Source organism: Echinops telfairi, unplaced genomic scaffold (assembly GCF_000313985.2).
Source record: "Echinops telfairi isolate 266 unplaced genomic scaffold, ASM31398v2 ScPeMD7_7412;HRSCAF=8450, whole genome shotgun sequence".
NCBI lineage: Eukaryota > Metazoa > Chordata > Mammalia > Afrosoricida > Tenrecidae > Echinops > Echinops telfairi.
In genome coordinates this window covers 14,235,555-14,257,261 of record NW_022111312.1, presented here as the reverse complement: position 1 = coordinate 14,257,261, position 21,707 = coordinate 14,235,555, and the positions used below count along the sequence as shown (strand labels likewise).

General features: G+C 50.5%; 1 protein-coding gene across 4 annotated transcripts in view; it reads right to left on the bottom strand.

Annotated features, from left to right (window-relative positions):
* Positions 1 to 395: 395 nt before the first annotated feature.
* The window catches only part of ZNF664 (zinc finger protein 664), a 27,140-nt gene continuing 5,828 nt past the window's right edge, over positions 396 to 21,707 (bottom strand). Inside the window, exons 3-7 of one of the 4 annotated variants that reach the window (XM_045296865.1) lie at positions 13,289 to 13,384; positions 11,910 to 11,978; positions 11,387 to 11,476; positions 3,076 to 3,140; positions 396 to 2,975 (exon numbers count right to left, since the gene is read on the bottom strand). In XM_045296865.1, the coding sequence (XP_045152800.1) occupies positions 1,599 to 2,384 (786 nt within the window). In that variant the 5' untranslated portion in view covers positions 2,385 to 2,975; positions 3,076 to 3,140; positions 11,387 to 11,476; positions 11,910 to 11,978; positions 13,289 to 13,384 and the 3' untranslated portion in view covers positions 396 to 1,598. Of the gene's footprint in view, positions 2,976 to 3,075; positions 3,141 to 11,386; positions 11,477 to 11,909; positions 11,979 to 13,288; positions 13,388 to 21,707 lie in introns of all 4 variants that reach the window. The other 3 variants (XM_045296864.1, XM_045296863.1, XM_045296862.1) reach the window with 3 other exon arrangements.

Here is a 21,707-nt window from a genome sequence, read left to right as displayed (position 1 = left end):
ACCCCCACCCCCAAAACTTCCTGAGCTAAAGGATGACGTGTGGGAAAGCAGCGAAAAGTGGAATGAGGAGAGAAACGGGGGAAACCTGGCTGCTTTTCTTTCTTGTTATTGGGGGCTTTTGGTCTTCTAAATATTCCTTGAGTTCCTCCATGAGTTTTTAATATCTAGCAAAAACCAAACCAAAACACCAAACCGAACCCCAGGCCTGCAAATGCCAGGATATTGAGGTGACTCAGCACCTCCCCTCCCCACTGCTCTCGCCCTCCTGCCCCGCTGACTTGTCTGTATGTTCTAGAGGCCTGGCATGCCAGCGGGCCCCTCTGCCCTCCAGCTCCTCCACCACCCGGTAAAGGCCCGCTCTGACGGCTATCTAAGGCTGCCCCACCCCCGCCCCCCACCGCGCTACATGTCACCCTAGTTTATTTGCTTTTTCGCACCTACTATTTCAACTACATTATTTATCTGTTTACTTGCTTATCATCTGTCTCCTCTGCCAGGACTCAGCTCAGTGAGCAGGGACCCAGTTGGCCTCCCTTGGTGGTGTCCCCAGCACCTAGCCCCACACCCGCCAAAGCAAGTGTCCAGCCACTACTTACTGAACAAGCAGAGCCCAGAACAGTGATCAATGACAGTCAGGCTTGCAAGGCCTGGGCGTGCACCCCTCCAGGATGAAGACGGAGGACGCACAGCCCTGGGTATTGCCTGAGATCCCAGACGCCGGGACTACGTCATGGCTGATCCTTCCTACCAAGCACTTCTCACAAGGACTCCCCCGCCTTCCCCCCCTGCTGGGAATCCCAGCCCTGCTGAGGGTGGCTTGGGGTGGAGCTGTTAACCTGGCTTGCTTCTTCCTGCGGGCCATTTACACTCAGCTAGTTCCAGAACAGTTCACGCTAACAGTGTGTGGGGACGGGAGTAAGTCAGTCAGACCGACAGACACAGTGATGGGCAGAATCCAGAAAATTAAAAAGTTCAAGCAAAGTTCAAGGGCATGTGTGTCTGCCCATGATTTCTCTGATAGGCCACATGGACGGGTATGACGAGTCACCTACAACCTAAAGGGAAACTGAATGCCATCTAGGAAGGGGCGGGGAAGCGGGTATTGGCAGGTGCTGGGAGGCTCAGAAAGAATGGGCCACGAGGAAAGACATGGGGGGCCCAGAGAGGGGCGAGTCAGCTGCCCGATTGGAGTAGGTGCTACTGTTCCCCACTGCATTCACCTGTATGCCTGCATCACGGGAGGAGTCCCTGCAGGGGTGGCGGTAAGAGTGGACAGAGGTGACTCGGCGGTGAATGGGCAGTGATGATTCTTTTATGTCCTATCTTGGCAACCAAGGTACAGCACCGGGTTCCTGGGCAGTGTGACCACACTGGATGGAAGGTGGCTGACCTCGAGGGGGATTTCGTGCTTAAAGCCAAGTGGTGGCACACACTTGGCATGAATCAGGAAATCCACCTCCCATATGCCTTTGCACCAAGTATACTCTGCTAGGGATTGCTTTGAGTGTTTTTTGGGGGGTGTCAATGTGGGTACTTACAGGGGTTCCTTCCTAGTGGCACTTATGGGTTGTCAGGTCTTTTGCTCTGAGCGAGACTTGTTACATAACTGATATTTTGAGGTGGTTCCTCTCCTTGGTGTGCACCCTCTGGTGGATGCAGAGGCTGGTGCTCTGGCTGAAGGCCTTGCCGCACTCGTCACATTTAAACGGTTTCTCCCCGGTGTGCACTCGCTGGTGGATACAGAGGCTGGAGCTCTGGCTGAAGGCCTTGCCACAGCCACAGCATCTATAGGGTTTCTCCCCCGTGTGCACCCGCTGGTGGATGCAGAGGCTGGAGCTCTGGCTGAAGGCCTTGCCGCACTCGTAGCACTTATAGGGTTTCTCCCCAGTGTGCACCCTCTGGTGCATGCACAAGCTGGACGTGTGCCGAAAGGCCTTGCCGCACTCTTCACATTTGAAGGGCTTCTCGCCCGTGTGCACCCTCTGGTGCATGCAGAGGTTGGAGCTGTTGCTGAAGCCCCGGCCACACTCACTGCAGACGTAGGGCTTCTCCCCGGTGTGGACACGCATGTGGATCTGCAGGTGCGAGCTCCAGTTGAAGGCTTTGCCACACTCGTAACACTTATAGGGCTTCTCCACGGTGTGAATTTTCTTGTGTCTGTTTAGTTTGGTTGTCGTGCTAAAATCTTTACCGCAATCATCGCATTTATAGACCTTCTCACCTGTGTGGTCTCGCCAGTGGATGTGAAGTTCTGATATGTGGAAGAAACCTTTGTCACACTTGTCACACTTGTGGGGCTTCTCGGCTGTGTGGATTTTCTGGTGCATAAAGAGATCGGCGCGCTCAGAGAAGAATTCCCTACACATGGGGCACTTGTAGATCATGTTTCCTATTTGGTATGGTGGTGGGGAGGGGAAGGGCCTACCACTGCTCTGCTCACAGGGCTCGGGGCCTCATCAAGCTGCTCCTTGGGCCACAGGGCTGCTTAGCTCAGCCTTGCCCCAGCAGCTCCCACGAAGGCCGGCCTGAGAGCTGCCCTGCCTGGTTTCCTACGGAGGGCTTCTTCCTGCATAGTGCTCCTACTGGGCTTATGGCCAGTCACAACGTCACAGCTATTTGTGTGCCCTCTCCGGAACTCAACACAGCTATTCTTGTGAGCTCCTGGGCTGCCCACATGCCCGGGGGCTCCCTGGGTGCAAACCTGTGGGGGTCCTGAGCCCCTGGAATCTTCCTTGTGGAGAGTCCTCTCACGCACCCCACTCTCAGAGCAAGGGCCGCACTGTGTCCCCTGCAGCTGAGAGCCAGAGGCTGCTGGCCGGCCTGGGTCCCCTGCAGCCTCCCCCAGGAGAGTCAGTCTGACATTTCGCTCGCTACTCATCAGACAGGGCCTCCCCAAGAAGCGAGCTCCTCAGGTGCCTGGTGCGTCGGCATCCATTTTCTCTGAAGATCCTCTACAAGGGAGCCTCACTGGTCCCCTAGGATGGAAACATAAATTGTTAATTAATAATGCCCTCTGCCTGGTCGTGACTATTGTCCCACGACGCATCACATGGAAGAGGACAGCATGGCACACACCTGCCTGGATCCTGAGGAAGCAGTTTTCTTCTGTCTTCCAGAGATGAGTGGCTGGGTGTGCAGGGCTGAAGGAGAGAAGGTGCAGACATCAGGCCCCTGCCTCTACCTCAGGCCCCCAACCCAATTACAAGCATGTGCTGCAATGCTCTGCTCCACGACAGGGGGAGCCTGAGGGCACAGGGAGAAGTGGCAGCTCTCCGGCACTTCAGACCACGCCTCCTGAGGGCAGCGGCACTGCTTTCTGAACTGCCTTCTACTCACTAAACACTACCTGTGAGACAGTCATTCTCCTGCTTACTTCTCCTCACTGGTTTCCTAGTGAACTTCACACCCCCAATGAAAGCCTACCTGAAAGAGCAGGGCCTTGCCACCCTACCTGCTAGGCCCCTCCTCACACACTCCGAGCAGCTTCCTGGCCTGGTACTTGAAAGGCTCTCCCTCACGCTGTGTCCTCACTGTGTGTGACTGTGCTGTCAGCATGCCCTTCCCTCAAGAGAAGACCTTCACTAGGTTAGCCCCGATTTTGACCTTCGTTACTCCATCAAGCAGGTGGAACTTGCCACATTCCCAAGTGCCTGGTTTTTGCTCAGTGTCCTGCAGAGACTGGCAGGGCCGGAGGAGACACTCTGGGTGTGGCTCACAAGGGGGCGGTGCGATTCTGACAAGGGGGCAGTGCTCCTTCCCACGTGCTGGGTGGGAGAGGCTACCAGGTGACCAATGTGCTCCCTGGTTCCACGCAGACCAGCCTTCCTCATCCATTTGGCAGAGGCACCACACCTCCCATGGTTCTGCACCAGTCTTTTCACCACTGAGCGCCACTTTCCAAAAGTGATGCTTCAATTAAGCAATTAATGGAATAGCATTCACAGGTCATCTCGACGGACCTAACTGGCACACCATGGCACTCACAGGGGCAATGTCAGTGCTGGCAAAACTGCAGACAGGCCGAATGTCCGTCCCTGCACTACTTCCTCACAGCACACACCAACGAGGATGCAATGGTGTGAACTCAGGCACACCAGGTAAATAGAAGAAAGCAAGGTATAACACGAGGAGACTTCAAAAAATTCATAGAAAATAGAAAATGGTATTAAGGGATAATGGCATTTTCCCATGAAATTTTTTCAAGTCATCTTATATAATATGCTATAATCTTTTTTTTCCTTATTCTTTTTATTTTCTTCTTTTTTCTCTCTTTATCTATCATTTTTTTTATTAAAAAAATTTTTTTAAACATTTTATTAGGGGCTCATACAACTGTTATCCCAATCCATACACACATCAATTGTGTAAATATGCTATAATCTTGTATGCAAAAAAAGGGAGGGCATATGAAGCCTGTGTGGTAATTACATAATCTGGTGCCAATTTGGGACTTGAGAGAATTAAGAGTGAAGGGGTGGAGTCTAGTCTGTCAATTGGGTCATAGCCAATGAGGCCTCTTGTATGGGCATGGCCTTCCCCTGAGGATTCTGGGAACTCCAGTCTTTCCTCCTTGGAGGCGCCAGACTCTCTCTCGACTTACTCCCTGAGATGCTCTACTGACAAGACACATGGCGCCATGCTGATATAGCCCGTGCCCCTGGAGCTGGAGAAGCCACATGGAGACCCTGGCAGCACTGAGATGCTTACAACGCCACTGGATCCACAATACTTCCCAGCTACTGGCCTGTGATCTTCCTGCACTCGATGTCATTGCATGTGTTGTGTGAATCTGAAGAGGAATTTATAGATTGGTATTGGACATATGGGCTAATATCAGACTTATATGGACTTGATCTGGACTGGGATATTTTCTCAATGTTCAATTGCTCTAGTGTATACACAGCTTTCTTATACACACATGAGTCTTCCTGGATTTGTTTCTCTAGTCTACCCAGACTAACACAAAGAGACTTATGTGTTCAATTCTAGGAACAGAAATAGACACAGAGAAAGAAGATGCAAAATTATATTTAGAAGATTGGTTGCAAAGGAGAGTGGAGATGAGAAGGGGGTGCGGTTCTGACTGTGGCTGCACATACAGAGGGAGGCCCATTGGTCAAAAGCAGGACCCGTGCACATCAGAAGGAATCATGCATGTGGCTGATAGAACTGCAGGGGTACAGAACCCCATGAGTTCACAGGGAGGACAAGAAGAGGGGACTGAGGGGAAGAGAGAGGAGAGGCAGGAAGGGGAAGAGATTAGGAACTCAATGCATGGGAAAAACTGGAGTAGGGCACTGACTTCCCCTGAGAATTGGCTAGGAGGATGGAATTCAGCATTTATGCAACCGTTCCTCTATAAATGATCTTTCCAGGTAATAAAAAAACACCCTGCTAATGAGGTCACACTCATGAAGTCCTGGCTTCAGGCACCAGTCAGAGATGGGGGAAGTGGGAAGAGAGGTCAGAAGACTGGGAACTGGCAGGTAGGGTAGGCTGTCTTGCCAGTCAGTCAGTATGACCAGCAGAGGGTCTTGCCCAGAGACCTAATCTGCACCTAATGGGGTGTCTAGGCTGATCTTCATTTAGGGAAAACTGAATGGAGGAGCACCGGGAGAAGAACAAGCTCCTGAACCAAGCGTGTAGCAAACAAATGGCATGAACAAGCAGAGGGGCTGCTCCAGCTGAAAGAGCGTCTAGACTGAACAATCAAATGTAGCAGGAGGCCCTTCTTTGGAGTCAAACAGGCCAGCTGCGAAAAGGAGACAGCTGAGGGAAGGTGACTAGGCGCTGGTACCAGATTCCACCAAGGACACTGCTGGTTGAGTTAGGGACAGGAATGACACTGGCTCTGTAAACAGATGCCTACTCTTTTCGGAGAGGGACACTGATGTATGTAGGAACATAGGCCAGGACATACCAAGTCGGGCTTTAAAATAATTCAGGGGGGCGGGGAGGAGAGAAAAGAAGGGGATTAAACAAATGTAGTGAGAGCTGGATATAGGTACTCTAGAAGTTCCTTGAGAAAACGTTTTAACGCTGTCAGGGCAGTCTTCCGCTGCTCCTCTTGCTGTGAGCTACACCAGGGCAGCTGACCCTCGGCTAGCACCGCTTGAGTCGCTCAGGTGCACGACTCAAAGCACCTGGAGGATGTGAGCCCACAGTGTCCAACTGCAGGACGGTACTACAAACACATTTTCTCTTTATGACTTTGTTAATAATGTTTCCCTTTCTCTAGCTTACTTTATTATAAGAGTACAGATACAACACATGTAATGTACAACATGTGTTAATTAACTATGTATGTTGTTGGGACAGGATGCTATTAGTAACTGAGTTTGGGGCAAATCAAAAGCTATGCAGTGATTTTTGAGTGTGTGTGTGTGTGTGTGTGTGTAGTCAGCACCCCAAACCTAGAGTTGTCCAAATGGCAGCCACGCCCACAAACCATCTTAAACACACGTGACAGTGCAGGAGGCTGCAGGGCAGGCTGTAGGCAAAGGGGGCACCAGCACATGCCTGCCCACCTCCCCTGAATGTGACAAGACACATTCTTACACTCCCAGGCTGGCCTCAGGGGAAGCTGGTTCTCTGCTCAGAGAGGGGTTCTGCAGCCCCACACAGGCTTTTCCCTGTGGGCTCTCCAATCCTTCTACATGGCCTCCCAGTATCCGCCCCCCCAGGAGGACCGGGCACTGCCATGTACCCTTGGAAAGCCCATATCGGGAGAGCTGCCTGCCATGCTGGGGCCAGGGTCGGCCGCATGCTGTGTGAAAAAGGAAGGAAGGAAGAAAAAAGCCACAGAAACTCCAGGAAACTGGCCAAGTGACCAATCAACAAACAAGGGAATACCATCACCAACCAACGCTCACTACCGTGGTCCTGCGGAGGCAGCACTTGCCCACCTGCTCTGACACCATGGCACCCTGAGCATCGGCCCCGACCCAGGTGGAGGAAATTTGTGCCAGCAGCCCCAGACAGAAGATGCGAGCACACAAGCGCTCTTGACTGCATCTGAGAGAAGGCCAGAGACTCACAGTGCACGGCCAACTCTGGGCGCACACTGCAAAGCAGGCTGGGAGCCTCAGCTGCCCCGCTTCTCTGAGGAAGATGAGGGTCCCAACACCAGGACTGCAGCAAATGTAGAGCAAGTCACACCTCCCAGGGAGGACCTGTGAGGACACTGGCTCATAAAGGAGTCTGCAATGGGGACAGCTGGGTGACAATTCTCTAGTGACACCTCACTCACAGGTGCTTAAGGACCAGGGACTAGGGGAGGTTTGTGAAGGGACCGTGATGCCTTTCACAAGGGGGTGGGAGAAGAGAAGAGATGTCACTGAGACAGAGGGACAGGAAGAAAGGGGTTCCACGTGGCCCTGAAATTTCAGGGCACTAAGTCTCTTGTCTTACACAATTAAAACTAATGACTTCTGAATCTCAGTGACAGGTACACGTTTTTCTACTGAGTCTGTGGAATTTTCCACAATAAAGCGAGACAGTCCTTTATAGAGCTATAGAAGGATAGCCAAGTGCCACTTGCCCACAGGAGTTCAGTGAGCACTGCTTAGTAACCCGTCAGTCACACAAGCCCAGGCATAACATGACAGGGATGCCACGTGACAAATCAGTCAGCCATTTGGCTGACCAGAGAGGAACCCTCTGCTGACGAGAACCCCCTCTCCTTCCAGCTTCCTGGTTCCCTTGATCCAATGGGGCTTCTGTCCTCCTTACCGACTGATTATCTATCCTTGCGCTCTGCTTCCTATGCCTGCTGCAGCCACTCTCCTGGCACTTGGCCATTCCCACAGCCACACCTCGGCCTCATCCTCCAAACCACCATGTGTGCCTCCTTCCAGCTGACTCCATCTCCCTCAGTCCACACCCACCCACCCACTGGCCTTCCTACCGTTTCTAGCCAGCACCCACCTCCCTCCTTTCACCTCCAGCCAGTTCTCTATCACTGGTGGCTGACTTATTTTCCTGCGTCACACAGTGACTTTCCTAGCTCCCGACTGCTCACACCCTCCCCAGTGTTGTGCTGTCAGCTTCAGACAGACTAACAGGGTACAGCCAGCCCACTGGACTGAAGCAGCTCCTGAGGGACTAGGACCGGTGGGCGCCATCTGGTGTAGAGGCTGGGCTACATCACCAAGGCCACAGCGGACTTCAGCACACATGACGCAGCAGCTCACACAGCGGGACTGTGCCAGCGCTTCTGCTCACCACCAGTATGCCTTTCGTGAGCCACTTACGCTACAACCCCACTTCTTTTGCTGGGAGGGCCGCTAGGGGGGGCTCCACCACGTCTCGGGCTGCTGTGAAATCAAACTACCCTGTTTCCCCGAAAATAAGACAGTGTCTTATATTAATTTTTGCTCTCAAAGACACGCTAGGTCTTATTTTCAGGGGATATCTTATTTTTCCATGAAGAAGAATACGGTGCACTTTTATTGTTTATTGTTTTATTAAAAGAGACCTCACACTTCCTGTCTGCTCCGGCTGTGCTGCGGCCAACAGTGAGCTGCGCGGTGGCACCCGCCGCTATGGTCCACAGTCCAGAGTTACGGTAGCTTCGGGGGGCCTTATTTTCAGGGGGATGCCTTATATTTCAGCGAGAGGCAAAACTGTAAGTAGGTCTTATTTTCGGGGTATGTCTTACTTTCGGGGAAACATGGTAGTCAGGGCCCAAGCAAGAACTAAAGAGTCCTGGTGGTGTAGTGGTTATATGTTGGGCTGGGACCTAAAAGGTCAGCTGTTTGAAACCACCAGACAGAGCTCTGCAGGAGAAAGATGGGGCTTTCTACGCCCATAAAAAGTTACAGTCTCGGAAACCCGCAGGGGCAGTTCCACCCTACTCTATAGCGTTGCTGTAAGTCAGTGTCCACTCAATGGCTGTGAGTGTTCAGTGAGAAGCAGGGACTTCCAATGCTCTGGAAGTACTGTCCCCTAGTCTCGCCCGAGGGGCCTGCCTATGAGACAAGACATGGGAACCCACAGGGTTTCATTGAGACATCACTTCCATTCCCTGAGGCCCCCTCTCTCCCCTTTAGGCACAGGGACTGAACAGTCAGCCCAGTGGAGCCCTTCTCCCATGAAATCAAATTCCTTAGAGCACCCCCCTCTACCTGGAAAGACCTTGTGCTGGGAGCCCCGGAGAGAGGATACCAGCCTCCAGGATAGTCTGTGAGGCAGTTCATCTTACTCCCACCCTCGACTTCCCCAGAGGCCATTTCTGTTGCTGACATGAAACCCTAAGTGAAAAATTATCTTAGTGGCTGCTACTGTCTTTGCCAAGCTCCCTTCTCGCTGTCAAGCTGAGAGGACTGAGATCAGGGTTCACATCCACCACTGGCGCAAACTGGTTCTGGAAACTTTATCTCCAAAAGCACTCCAAAGACCACCATCACCTGCCTCAGCACTACCCCCACTCCCACCCCCATCCACATGCCTCATCTCAGAACCCTCAAATACAACCCTGCCTGGTGCCTGACAGACACTTTGTAACATGAATGAGGCCTCTGCTTACCACTGTGTCTGTCGCTTGCCAGTCACATGAGGCATCTGGACATCTGTGGAGCTGTCAGTGACCTGGGTGGGTGGACTATTAGATGTCTTCAGGCTGTATTTGACTTGGGAAAACTGCTAACCTATAAACACTGGCTACAGAAAGACTGAGTTCTTCTCCCGGATTTCTGCTACCTAATCTTCTGGCTCTGAATAAGCTGGAGGTACTGTGACATCTGTCCCTGTTTCCTTTGATGCCGACTACCACCCAGGTAGGTCTGCTATGAAATACGTGAGCCCGCCTACCCATCCACTCCCTTCAGCTCTGCCTGCCTCATTCACCGAAGTTCAAGGCTCCTCTTTGAACCCAACACCATAGACCAGAGCTCCCAGCCACTCTGGGCTGTCTGAGACAAAACTGTCCTTGTGGCTCCAGGTGAGGTCCTGCCTCAGGGGCCAGGAGGGCAATCTCAAGGTGTGTGTGGGTCTAGTTTAAGGTCACAAGGACTAACAGGGCCATGTCTGCCCTTCCCCTCCCAGAAGTAATCAAATCCTAGAAAGAACACTGCCCCCTTGGGTTTCCAAGGTTGTAAAGTTTTTACTGGAGTAGGAACCCCATCGTTCTCCCACCAAGAGCCTGGTGGACTCAAACTGCTGGCCTTGTGGCTAGCAGTCCAACGCAGTGTGGAACCAGAAAGAACACCCCTGACCACAGGCTTCCAGCAACCTGGCCAGCTAAACTTGAGACCCTGGAGCTTGGGATCCTGCCCTCCCTTTCCCTCCTTCCTTAGGAACACCTAAGCAAAAGTCCTAGGCTCCCTAGACAGAGTCCAAAGTCTACTGATTTGGCTGCTGGCTTTTAATAAATGGAGGGAGGGAGGAGGGGGAGAAAGAGAGACAGAGAGAGATTGATAGAGAGAGAAAGCATGCACAGCGACAGGCTTTTATTCTGTCCTGGGGACAACTGCTCTTCCTGACAGGACCCAGTGGGGAAAAGAAAGACGACAAAAGAAGTGGTGTCTGATTTTCCTTTAAATAAGAATTTCCATAAAGCTTATGAAGGGCAAAAAAAATGATTAAGGGAATGATGTCACTCTGGTGTCCGAGGAGATAATTGCAGGTGTTATTAAAGAAATCACAGATGACAGAGGAGCAGAGGCTCCTCAGCCAAGTCCTCCCACAGGGATGAGCCTGGGGATCGGCTCAGCCAGCGGCAGGCTGGAAGTCTGGGCTCTGCCACTTGCTACATGCTGATCTCAGACTATCTGTGGAAACAGGGTGATAATGTCGACACCACTTGGCTATGGGGCTGTGGTAATTACAGGTGGTAATAGGTGGGAGAGGGCCTATCATGGGGGCCACATCCTAGTCGAGGCAAAATAAATATTCCTTTCCCTGTTTCTTGTATTTTAATGAGTGGGTGACACATTAATTATTTGCCAGGAACCTCTCTTCACAAGCAGGTGCTTTCAGAGGCCTGATGATCTCAGCCCCCTTAATGAGGGCTCCTCCGCTGGGAAAGCCAAGACCGGCTGTCGGTGCCTCCTGGCCCCACCCCGTGCCTCCTTGACCCTTCAGCCACAGGGCTGTCTTCAGAGTCCAGCTTCCCTGACTTTGGCCCTGCTTTTAGACAGTACATGCAGAGAAAGCAGAGGAACTGGGGGACAAGGGCAGCTACCTTGTTTCTTCTTCAGTGAGGGCCCACAGGAGCCACATAGGCACTCTCCTACCTAACCTGTTTGGTGACTGTTAAAAGAGAAGATCACATCAAGGCGCAACCACATATGGTGGGGATAACACTGACCTTGTGAACAAACGGCCAAGTTCAAATTCTTACTCTGACACTAACTAGTGTGTACAACCACAGCCCCAAGTCAGTCACCTATGGAATGGGATAGGGCCACGCGCTCTTGCTCCCCGGGCAGAAGGCGCCAAGCACAGCGGGATCTTCTCAGAGAGGGCAGGAAGCACTCTAAGAGACAAGACAACAATGTACCCTGTTCAGCCGAACCCGCCTCTCCCTTTGTCCTCTCTGGCTGCCTGTAAAGCAGTGCTTCTCAACCTTCCTAATGCCTCAACCCTTTAGTATAGTTCCTCAAGTTGTTCTGACCGCCCTCCCCCCATAAAACTATTTTCTACTTCATCACTGTAATTTTGCTACTGTTATGAATCGGGCGACCCCTGTAAAAGGGTCGTTCAACCCCCAAAGGGGTCACAACACACAGGTTGAGAACCACTGCTCTAAACGATCTTTATTCTTCAGGGCCAGTCTTCCACCAGTGGACCAGGGTGGACCATGGACGCCAGCACGAGACCTTGGTCTGATGGGCTGTGTCCTTCTACTGCTACAGCAGGCGGTGCCAAGGGGACAGAAGCCAGCCTGGGGCAGAGCCTGGAACACTCACCAATCCTTAGAAGAAAGGTCTGGAAGCCCTGGGCCCATTCAGCTAACTCAGGAGGAAGACCGACTGGGTCTAGAGAGACAGGAAGCGGGTCTTTAGCTGAGTGGTCCTCAGGGATGCTGGACGGGAGACCTCAGAGCAGTTGGCAGGTCAAGAACTGAGGGATGGGTCAACAAAAAAACCTTGAACTATTTACAGGCTTTTCTTTTTTTGGTCATTGGTTTTACGTTGTTGTTTTGTTTTGCTCTTATTTTTGTGCATATTATCTCTGCAGGTCTATCTAGATAAGGTAAATGGGATAAACAATCTGGAGGAGAAGAAAACGGGACCGACAGTTCCGGGGGGACATGGGAGAGGGGGAGGTGGGGGAAAGGAAGCGGTGTTAACAAACCCAGGGACAAGTGAACAAGTGATCCAAAATCAGGGGTGAGGAGGGTATAAGAGGCCTGGTAGTGCTTGATCAAGGGCAATGTAACCGAGAGGAATTACTGAAACCCAAATGAAGGCTGAGCATGATAGTGGGACAAGAGAAAGTTCTATTAAACTGGCATTCCATGATGCTCACCTTCCCGACATGATTGGTGAAAACAAAGCGGGTGCATAAGTAAATATGGTGAAGAAAGCTGATGGTGCCTGGCTATCAAAAGATATAGCGTCTGGGGTCTTAAAGGCTTGAAGGTAAACAAGTGGCCATGTAGCTCAGAAGCAACAAAGCCCACATGGAAGAAGCACACCAGCCTGTGTGATCACCAGGTATCGACGGGATCGGGTATCAGGCATCAAAGAACAAAAAATCTTATCATTGTGAACGAGGGGGAGTTGAACTGAAGGGAAATGGTGGGGCTGGACCCATGCCTCTCAGGTTCATGTTGGCCTAGGGACAGAAGGGAGCCCAGAGGTCACAGCTGAGTAGATATCCAGGAACTCCGAAAACAAAAACACACACCAGAAACGTGAGCAATAAAACTTGCTTTAAACACAAGTGCTGCTACCTCAGGGCAGACAGGACAGGTGGCAGAGAAGACTGAAGCAAGCCAACCGAGGTATATGAGCCAGCTGGTCTGCATGGCAAGAAGCAGAGGTGATGACAGAGGACCAGGTGATTAGCAGGGGAGGATCCCGGGGTCTCCAGAGTGAGGCTGCTAGCCATGGCCCAGAGCACAGGTTCCCACACCTCCCTGCCCTTTTCAGGGAAAAGCAAGCAAACAAACAATTCAGCACACTGCTGGTAATTAAAAGAGCTTGTACTGCAGGCCATCATGCACTTTTGTACTATTGCCATTTTGGGAAATACTCGTGCCGAGGCTTCAAATGCCCGATGAGGGTGGGATTCTCAGGAATGGCCTCCACAGCCAGCTTCAGTCCGGCGAGGGGCAACTTACCACAGGGACAGGAGCTGGAACCCCAGGGCACCCCAGGAAGGCAAGCAGAGCAAGGTCCACCGTGGCTGAAGGGCTTCTGACAAAAGTCTTAGGGTCCTGCTGGGTTGGAGAAAGAGAAAAGTACCAAGTTTGTACCTTGGAGAGTTTAGGACAGGGGTCCTCAATCTTTTTAAACAGGGGGCCAGTTCACTGTCCTTCAGACCCATTGGAGCGCCGGACTATGGTTTAAAAAAAAAACAACATGAAAAAAATTCCTATGCACACTGCACATCTTATTTTGAAGTAAAAAAACAAACGGGGCAAAAACACCCGGCAGGCCGGATAAACGTCCTTGGCAGGGCGCATGTAGCCTGCGGATCGTAGTTTGAGGACCCCTGGTTTAGGATCAAGCAACTTTATTTTTTTCTCCCCCAAATCAAAAACTAGTTATCACGCATGTCAGATCTCCAGGTCAGAAGGGAGACCTCACATTTCTGTTTTGGGATTCAAGGTAAGATGAAGCAACCTGAGCCCTGGGACAGAATGTTGGCCTCTTGGTAGATACCTGGGTCAAGTTCACAGGTAGGTACTGGCTGAGGGAGCAGCAGCGACAGGCAGACTGGTAAGTTCACTGCCAGGCTTCCAGCATAATAGCAAAGGAGCCTGCACGTGGGAGATTAGGGGTGAGGCAATAGAGGCAGTGTGGCACTGCATCTTCTACAGTGGTGTAACAATTGAAGAGGCTAATGTACAAGAAGTACTTAAAACAGTCCCTGGAAAACTGTAAGGGCTCCACAAAGATATGCTCTCATTCATCTACATCTGTAAGTCAGGACTGATGCCCTGGCAGAGACAGCCCCCCCCTCCCGCCCCCCCACACGCACCCTATAATTGTGAAGGGTAGCTGGATATGGGTGTCAAGAGCACTTTCATGTGGGGACTACTGTCTCTCCTTGGGAACCGTGGTGAAACGTGGAGGGACTCAGCAGACTGCTGCCTGGTCTCCATGTGGAGGGACCCCAGGCGCTGTCCCTCATGGAGTCTGGGACTGGTGCCGAGGCTGGCTTTAGCAGCAGGTGCTCCAGGGAGAAAAGGAGAAGTGGGTCCCACAGAGGACCCCGAGTAACCCTCCACTGTCAGGAGCTGAACTCAATAGGAAGAAAATGGGAAAATGAGAATGCTTTCAACACAGAGGGCCTCGTTCCTATGGGAGCAAATGGAGGATCTGGATGAAGGCTGCTGGGAGGAAGGCTTCAGCGGCACAGGAAGGACTGGACGCCAGGTCAGGGTCTTCCCCATTGCACGTGCCAGCCAGGATGTGTACTTCCACGGGAGGCTCAGGCCGCTAGGCCCATTCAACCGCATCTCCCACAGAGCTTCACTCTAGCCACAGTGCCATGTGGCTAGAACCAGTCACTAAAGCCCCAACACAGACTGAGTCTTGCCATATCTTGGAAGTCTATGCAACACTGAGAAAGGGAGTCTGCTGGATGGGAGCGTGTCCATGAGAACGTTAAGGCTGTGACTAGAGATTGCGCAGCAGGCAGCAGAGAGAGGGGCACACAGAGCAGGGGACCAGCCTGAGGGCAGCGCTGTCCAAGAGGAGACTGGCCCTGGCACATCCTGCACCCAGTCCTTCTAAGAATGGGCGCAGTGTACTCAGTGGGCTAGGTGTACTGGCTCTAGCTGGTCAGAGGGCACTCAAGTCCATGGGGAATGGTGTCTTTGGCAAATAGCACCCCCCAAGCGGGAGCAAGATATAGAAGCCTGAGCCCTAGTCCCACAGCAGTGTGTGTGCTGGCCAGCTGTGCTGACATTTTATGAGCAGGCCAAGTTACAAACCCATGCCCACCTTCCCAATTTAAACAAACGGTTGTTTTAGCTGCTAACTGCAAGGTCAGCAGTTCGAAACCACCAACCACTCCATGGGAGAAAGATGGGGCTTTCTACACCCGTAAACAGTTAACAATCTCAGAAACTCAAAAGGCCAGTTCTCCCCTGTCCTATAGGTTCACTGTGAGTCAGAATTGACTTGATGGCAGTTGAGCAGCTTTCTGAGTGAGTTGTTTTAGGACTTGTGATTGGAGGAGTCTGTTGCATTTTGTTAGTGAAATATTTTTTAAGGTAAAGCCAGGTTATAACTTCTGAGCCATCCCACTGGTCTTAGCAAAAGAGTTGTTATTGGGGGGACATGAGGTGGAACCTTCGAGCTTGTTCGCCATGCACGTCCTGTCCGACCCGGCCAACCGCCTCCCGTCCCTCCCGGCCGTCCAAGACTCTCACGCGTGTGCCCACTCACTCCCCCCTTCTTCCCCACCTCAAAAAAGAAAAAGTTGCTAACTGTCAGTAAAGGGGCCTGTGCATATAGAAGCATGTGCTTAGAGCAGCTGACATGACAGCACGCTGGTCATTCCTCCAATCTTCTCTGTGCCACACCCCCTCAAACGGGACGAACACATCCCCAAACTTCCACTTGGTTAGATTCTCAATCTGTGAGGCAAATTGGAAGTGCCCAAAAGACACACAAATCTTACCCCTAGATAATGGCTCTAAAAAGCAAAAATCAAGTACAACTCGCCATTGCCCTCACACTTAATAAAACAAGGGGAGACCCCTCCCCACCCCCCAAGAAGTGCCACGGACTGGGGAGTGTTTTGTTTTGTTGTACATATTGTACACCAGTAGCCGAGTCTGCGAACCAGTTTGACAGCCTGTTAGCCTCGTCCCTGCTGACATCGGCTCCAAAGTCACCGGCCCAGGCAGGCTCCTCTGCTTCTCTGAGCAGCCTTCTCCTGCCTTCCTTCCGTTAATCCTCCTACACCCCCATCGTTTTTCTGCCCACCTGCTCCCCAGAGCTTCTTTAAAAAGTGCTCCGAGTTGGCGTCTCTGCCCACTGTTGGAGCTCCTGTCAACCAGCTCCTGGGGGCCCTTCCTCTTTTCACCAGCACCTTGTTGGATCCTGTTAATTCTGGGCTCCGGCCCTCTCTTGGCAGCACTGGCCCCGTTCTTCTCCAATGTTTCAGAGGGTAGGCAGAATGTCTTCAGCTCCTACCTTTCCCAAATCTAGGGACCCTCTAAACAGGGCTGTCCAACCCCCACTCCTCCTCATAATGCCATGTCATCTCATAACTGGTCATGAGAACTATTTTCTCATCCCCACCACTCAAAGTCCCTACAAAAGGTGACATTTCCCACCAAGTGTCCCAAGCCAGGAATTTGACAGCAGGCCCCCCCCTCCCACTCCCTTCCTTTCCCCTTACACCTCTATCAGCTGTGTGCTCCCAACGCAAGTCTCTCCTAAGGAAGATTTAATGCTGTGTCTTTGCCATGTACTTACTCTCCCTCCTGCATTCCTCACCCAGATTTCTTAACGGCCCTACTGTCACTATGGGCCTTCCCAGTCACTCCTTATCCCACTGAAGTCCCCCTCAGATTTGCCTCCTATTGCTCAAATCCAGAGGAACTGGCATTTGTCACTCAACCTGGCATCACTAACCATGACTCCGCCTTAGCAGGTGGCCCTCCACGTCTGGTTGTCTGTGAATACTGGTCTCCCTTGGGTCCTTTCTGGGATTTCCTGTCCCTCACCACCTTGTCTCCAGGGCAGGTCCTGCGGAGGACCCTCACATACCTGCTCAGAGGCCTTCGTGGCCACCACACAGGATGACCACCTCTCACTAACTGTTGAGCATTGTTAGGACACACTCGCCGGCTTTGTAAAGGCTCCTTGAGGCTGACTGGGGTTTCAGGGCTTAGCAGAAAGGTCCCAAATCTAAGACCATGCTACCTGACAAATGTTGGAGCTGACACTGAAGGGACTCGTCTTGAATCCTTCAGGCTCAGCCTGGACATGTCTGAACTACCCAACTGGATGGACACAGGGGGTACTCTGCAGAAGAAAAGCCATTTGGGTTACTCGCACGAGCCTGTGTTATTTACCTAGGAGACGGCAGCTACACTCTGGGGGAAGGAGGCTGCACAGGCTAGGGTGAGGGCTCCCTTCAAGTTCTGTCACAACATCTGCAACGCACTGCAGAATAGATGTGGCCATTGCCTAAGATACATTTATGAACTCACAAGGGCATGAAAAAGACATGAGCTCTGCAGGAGCCTCCGCGGGGCTCTCCTCTCAGGTGACACAGGAGTCACCGTGCATGCCAGAAGAGTAGAATAAAGGCGTGGGGATACTTTCATGTTCAAGTCGTGGGGATTAGTCCTTTTTAAAAATCAAATGTTGAATGTCTCGGCTACATCTCCCTAGTAAGGTTCGTATTGAGAAAAATTCTTCCTCTGTTGTACCAGTGAGCTTTTGCTATCAAACCCCAAACCAAGTCCACTGCTATCAAGCCCATCCTGACTCCTAGTGCCCCGGAGGACACACAACTTCCCCATCGGGTTTCCCTCTGAGCAGCTGTGGGCTCAAGCCTTTTGATGCCACCGAGGCCCCATTATATCCGCTATAGCCACTGGTTATTCCTTTTGTGGATCTGCCACGTGGAGCAGGTGTAGACACTGGGAACCTAAGCTCAATGACTTCCACTTGTCAAATCGCCTTTCACAGCTTGGGACCATTTGAAACCGCTGGTCCTGCCCATTCTAGGAACACCTCAGGCCAGGCCAGGCGAGTCTGGGCCAAGCTTTTGCGTCAGCTCTCAGCCAACTCACACTCCTGTACCCAGCTGTGTGAACCTGTCACAAGGAGCCCTGCACAAGCCAGCAGTGGTGGTAGGGGACAAGGCTGGGAAGTGGGGAGCCAGGTCTGTAAAACAGGCTAGCAGGTGTGGTAGCCCTGAGTGTGGAAGGTCCCAGGCAAGACCTACGGTAGAGATCTGCCTGCAGAGAGGAACAGCAGTCTGGGGCAGACAGGAGAGGCACCAGCAGAGCTCAAGGCCGTGCGGTTCCTGCCGCCGGCCAGATGCTGGTGGCCCAGCCCAAGCTCCCACTTAGGTTCCACGGTACAGTCCAGGGAAGTCCCTTCATGATAGGCATCCCAAACAGGGAGAGTCTCTTTCAAACGTGAAAGAATGGGGACACTGATGCTCTGTCTGCAGAATCCTGTCTCAACCATTCTTTCAAATATTCAGCAGCCCCACCTCAGCTTTGAGCTAACGAGTTTCCACCACAACCCTGGTCTCCACATGGTGTGAATGGGTTCAGCCCAACACCGACCCGCTCTATCAATTCCCCAGGAGCCTTCAGAGAGGAAGATGACTGGAATCAGGGCCACCAAATCCCCTTGGTGTGCAGTACAGCTGAGCCTGAGGGCCCGAGACAATGACAATACTACCCAGTCAATGTCTGTGAATAGCCGATAATTCCACATGAAAGACATCAATGATCTGGTCTCAGATGGACACATGGCTATGCCCCCATCTGAACCCATCAAGAGGGGTTCCAGCACATTCCAGGAAGACACACCATGTGCAAACGCTGCTTGGGGACAGGTTTGAGGCCCATGTTACCTGCTGGTCCTCCTCGAGGAGCACCTACATGCCTCAGACTGCTGCCACGTGGACTGCAACTCCCAGTGACCCGACATGACAGAGCAGAGCTGCCCCAGAGCTCCCAGGGCTGTCAGCTTTACAGAAGCAGACAGTCCTGTCTTTCGGCTGGTGGGTTCAAACAGTCCACCTTCTGGTTAATAAGCCTGTTTAGCTCACTGTACCACCAAAGATCCTGCATGTCTTGCAGGCCCTTCACTCACAGCCTGTCCCAAACAGAATTTGTCATTCCCTCAGCAAAACAAGCTCCTCCTACTATATTCCAAACATGACACACAGGGCCTCCATTTCTCCACAGGGATTCCAAGTCTCATTCAAAAGGTGCTGACTACCGACTCTCAGTATATGTTTCAGAGGACACTAATATTTGACGGGGCAGATCAATTTCAAATATGTACACAGCAGTTAGCTGTGCAGTTAACATTGGTATAAAGTAGTCTGTAGAGTTAAATGTCCATGATTGTGTAATATATATCTTAGGAAATACGAAGAAGCAGGTTTTAAAAAGCATCGAGGAAGCCCACCATCCTTGATTCCAGCATTTCCCGTTCACAGGTGCTTAGAAGTTTTGCTAACAGTGCAATCAGACCAGGTGTGCTGTCCTGTACCCTGATTTTCTTCCATGTAAGCATTTTGACACATTTCCTTCAGAAGCATCATACAAGAGCCCAGTCAGTGGATGTATAATCAACTTAACCATTTTATAACTGCAGCTTTAAGAATGATTCTATGGTGTACATCTTTTGTGTACAAAGCTTTTTCTCTGTAATTTCTCCAGATGGTTACTGTGTTTGAAAAATGGAATATAACTATTGCTAGGGCTCTTGATATACCTGATCAATGTAACTGTGGCACTTTCATCACCTCCTAATGGCGAGCTGCAGCCTTGCAAACTCACAGGGCAGCTCTACCCTGCCCCATAGGGTCACTATGACTGGGTACTTGATGGCAATAAGTTTGGATTTTGGTTTATCCTCATAACTACTAAGTTCTATACGTTTTTAGAGTCTATGTTTCGACGTTTAGCAAAATGACAGGTGAAAAATTTTAGTGTCTCATTTAAAAGTACAATTACATTAGAGCAGCGGTTCTCAACCTGTGGGTCGGCGACCCCTTTGGGGGTCAAATGACCCTTTCAGTGGGGTCGCCCAATTCTTAACAGTAGCAAAATTATAGTGATGAAGTAGCAACAAAAGTAATTTTCTGGTTGGGGGTCACCACCACGAGGATACGAGGATCCGTATGAAAGGGTCGCGGCATGAGGAAGGTGGAGATCCGCTGCATTAGGGATGAGTACAGAAGATCAATGGGATAAATAAACCTGTCGGTTGATTCCCGACCCCCTCCCACCGACTGATGCATGCTGGGCCTGATCTGATTTCAACATTTTACCTATTTTGGTTTGTTTTGTTTGTTGGGGTTGCTCTCAAAATGTTAAGTCATTGGGGGTCACCCTCTTGAAGTTGTGCTCTATTTTTCTGGTTTTCGGTATATGAAACCCAGGATTGATGACCCTATGAGAATAAGGGTTTGGGGGGCTGAGAGGGGGATGGATGGGGCATGGGTGTCTAGGAGTCTAGGAAGAAAAAGAATGTTTGGAAACTGATTGTGGTAGCAATTGTACAATACTGGTGGATGAGATTGAACTATGGATTGATATATGTATTAACTCCCAATTAATAATAAAATTATTTTTCAAATGTTAAAAGATGCAGAATACAAGGGGAAAACATAAAAAATATAATTATAAATCCTGTCAAAACATAAAATGAAAATAGTTTCGCTCATGTGTCCTCTGCCCAGAGGTAATTACCAATATAGCTATGGTTGCCACTCCTTACAAACCTTTGTCTATTTTTACTCAGAACACCCAATTATTTTGTTTTGTGTTCTCCCCAAAATGGGATTAAACATGTTTTTCTGACTTAGTAACACAATCCAGACATATCTATCAGTCTATGTCAGTAACAAAAATCTATCTCCCTTTTGAAAAGCTACATTAACAACTCTCAGAAATAGTAATCTATGTATGGCCACCTTTTATTTTCCCTCCCGCTACCTGTCCCTACAGCGGCCTTCACTCATAGGACATTGTGTCTGCCTATGGCCCTGTCTGGCCTGGGCCTTGAGGAGTACCTGGTAGGAGAGAGCACATGTGCACTTTTAAGTTTTGATCGCATCTGTCAAATCACCACCTAAAAAGGATCAGTTGTATGTTTCCAACATCTACCTTCCAACTCTACACCCTTGGATTAGAAAAAAAACTGACCTGATAACCTTCACGCCGCTAATCACAAGTAAGCTTAAACACCTCTTCATGGATTCATCGGCACTATATTTTCTTCAAAGAACTATTCATGTCTTTGATTAACTGGATATCAGCCATCCTTCCATTTATATACCTTGCAGAGACTCCCCCAACCACCTTTCACTTTGTAATTTCGTTTGTCATACAGAAAATTCAGTTTTGATAATGGCCAATTGTATGCTTTGATTCGGGGTTTTGAGACTTAACTGTTCTACCCAAAGCATGCGTGTATCCTATATATTTTCTACTTCTTTCAATACCTTCACAAGTAGGGTTATTTCCTTGCGGTCAGCTATTAAATCTATCTAAAAGCTATTTTGATGATGGTGACAATTATTTGTGAATTGCTCCACAGTACCTTCATCGTCTGCTAAAGACATATAAGTGAGTCTTTAAGTAGAATTCAGCTTTGTACCTTTTATCAATTAATCTACTCTTGGACTCGCCATTTATCATTCATGTTACTAGAGCACTACAAGTTTAATATCTGACATACATACCGGCCCCCAGTTTTCCGTTTGAAAAATTTCTAGACCAGCAATTTATCAAGTGTCCAAGAGTCCCACTGGGATTTCAACGGGAATTACACTGAGACGGTAACAAAATCTGTACAGTAGAGCTATCTTCACAA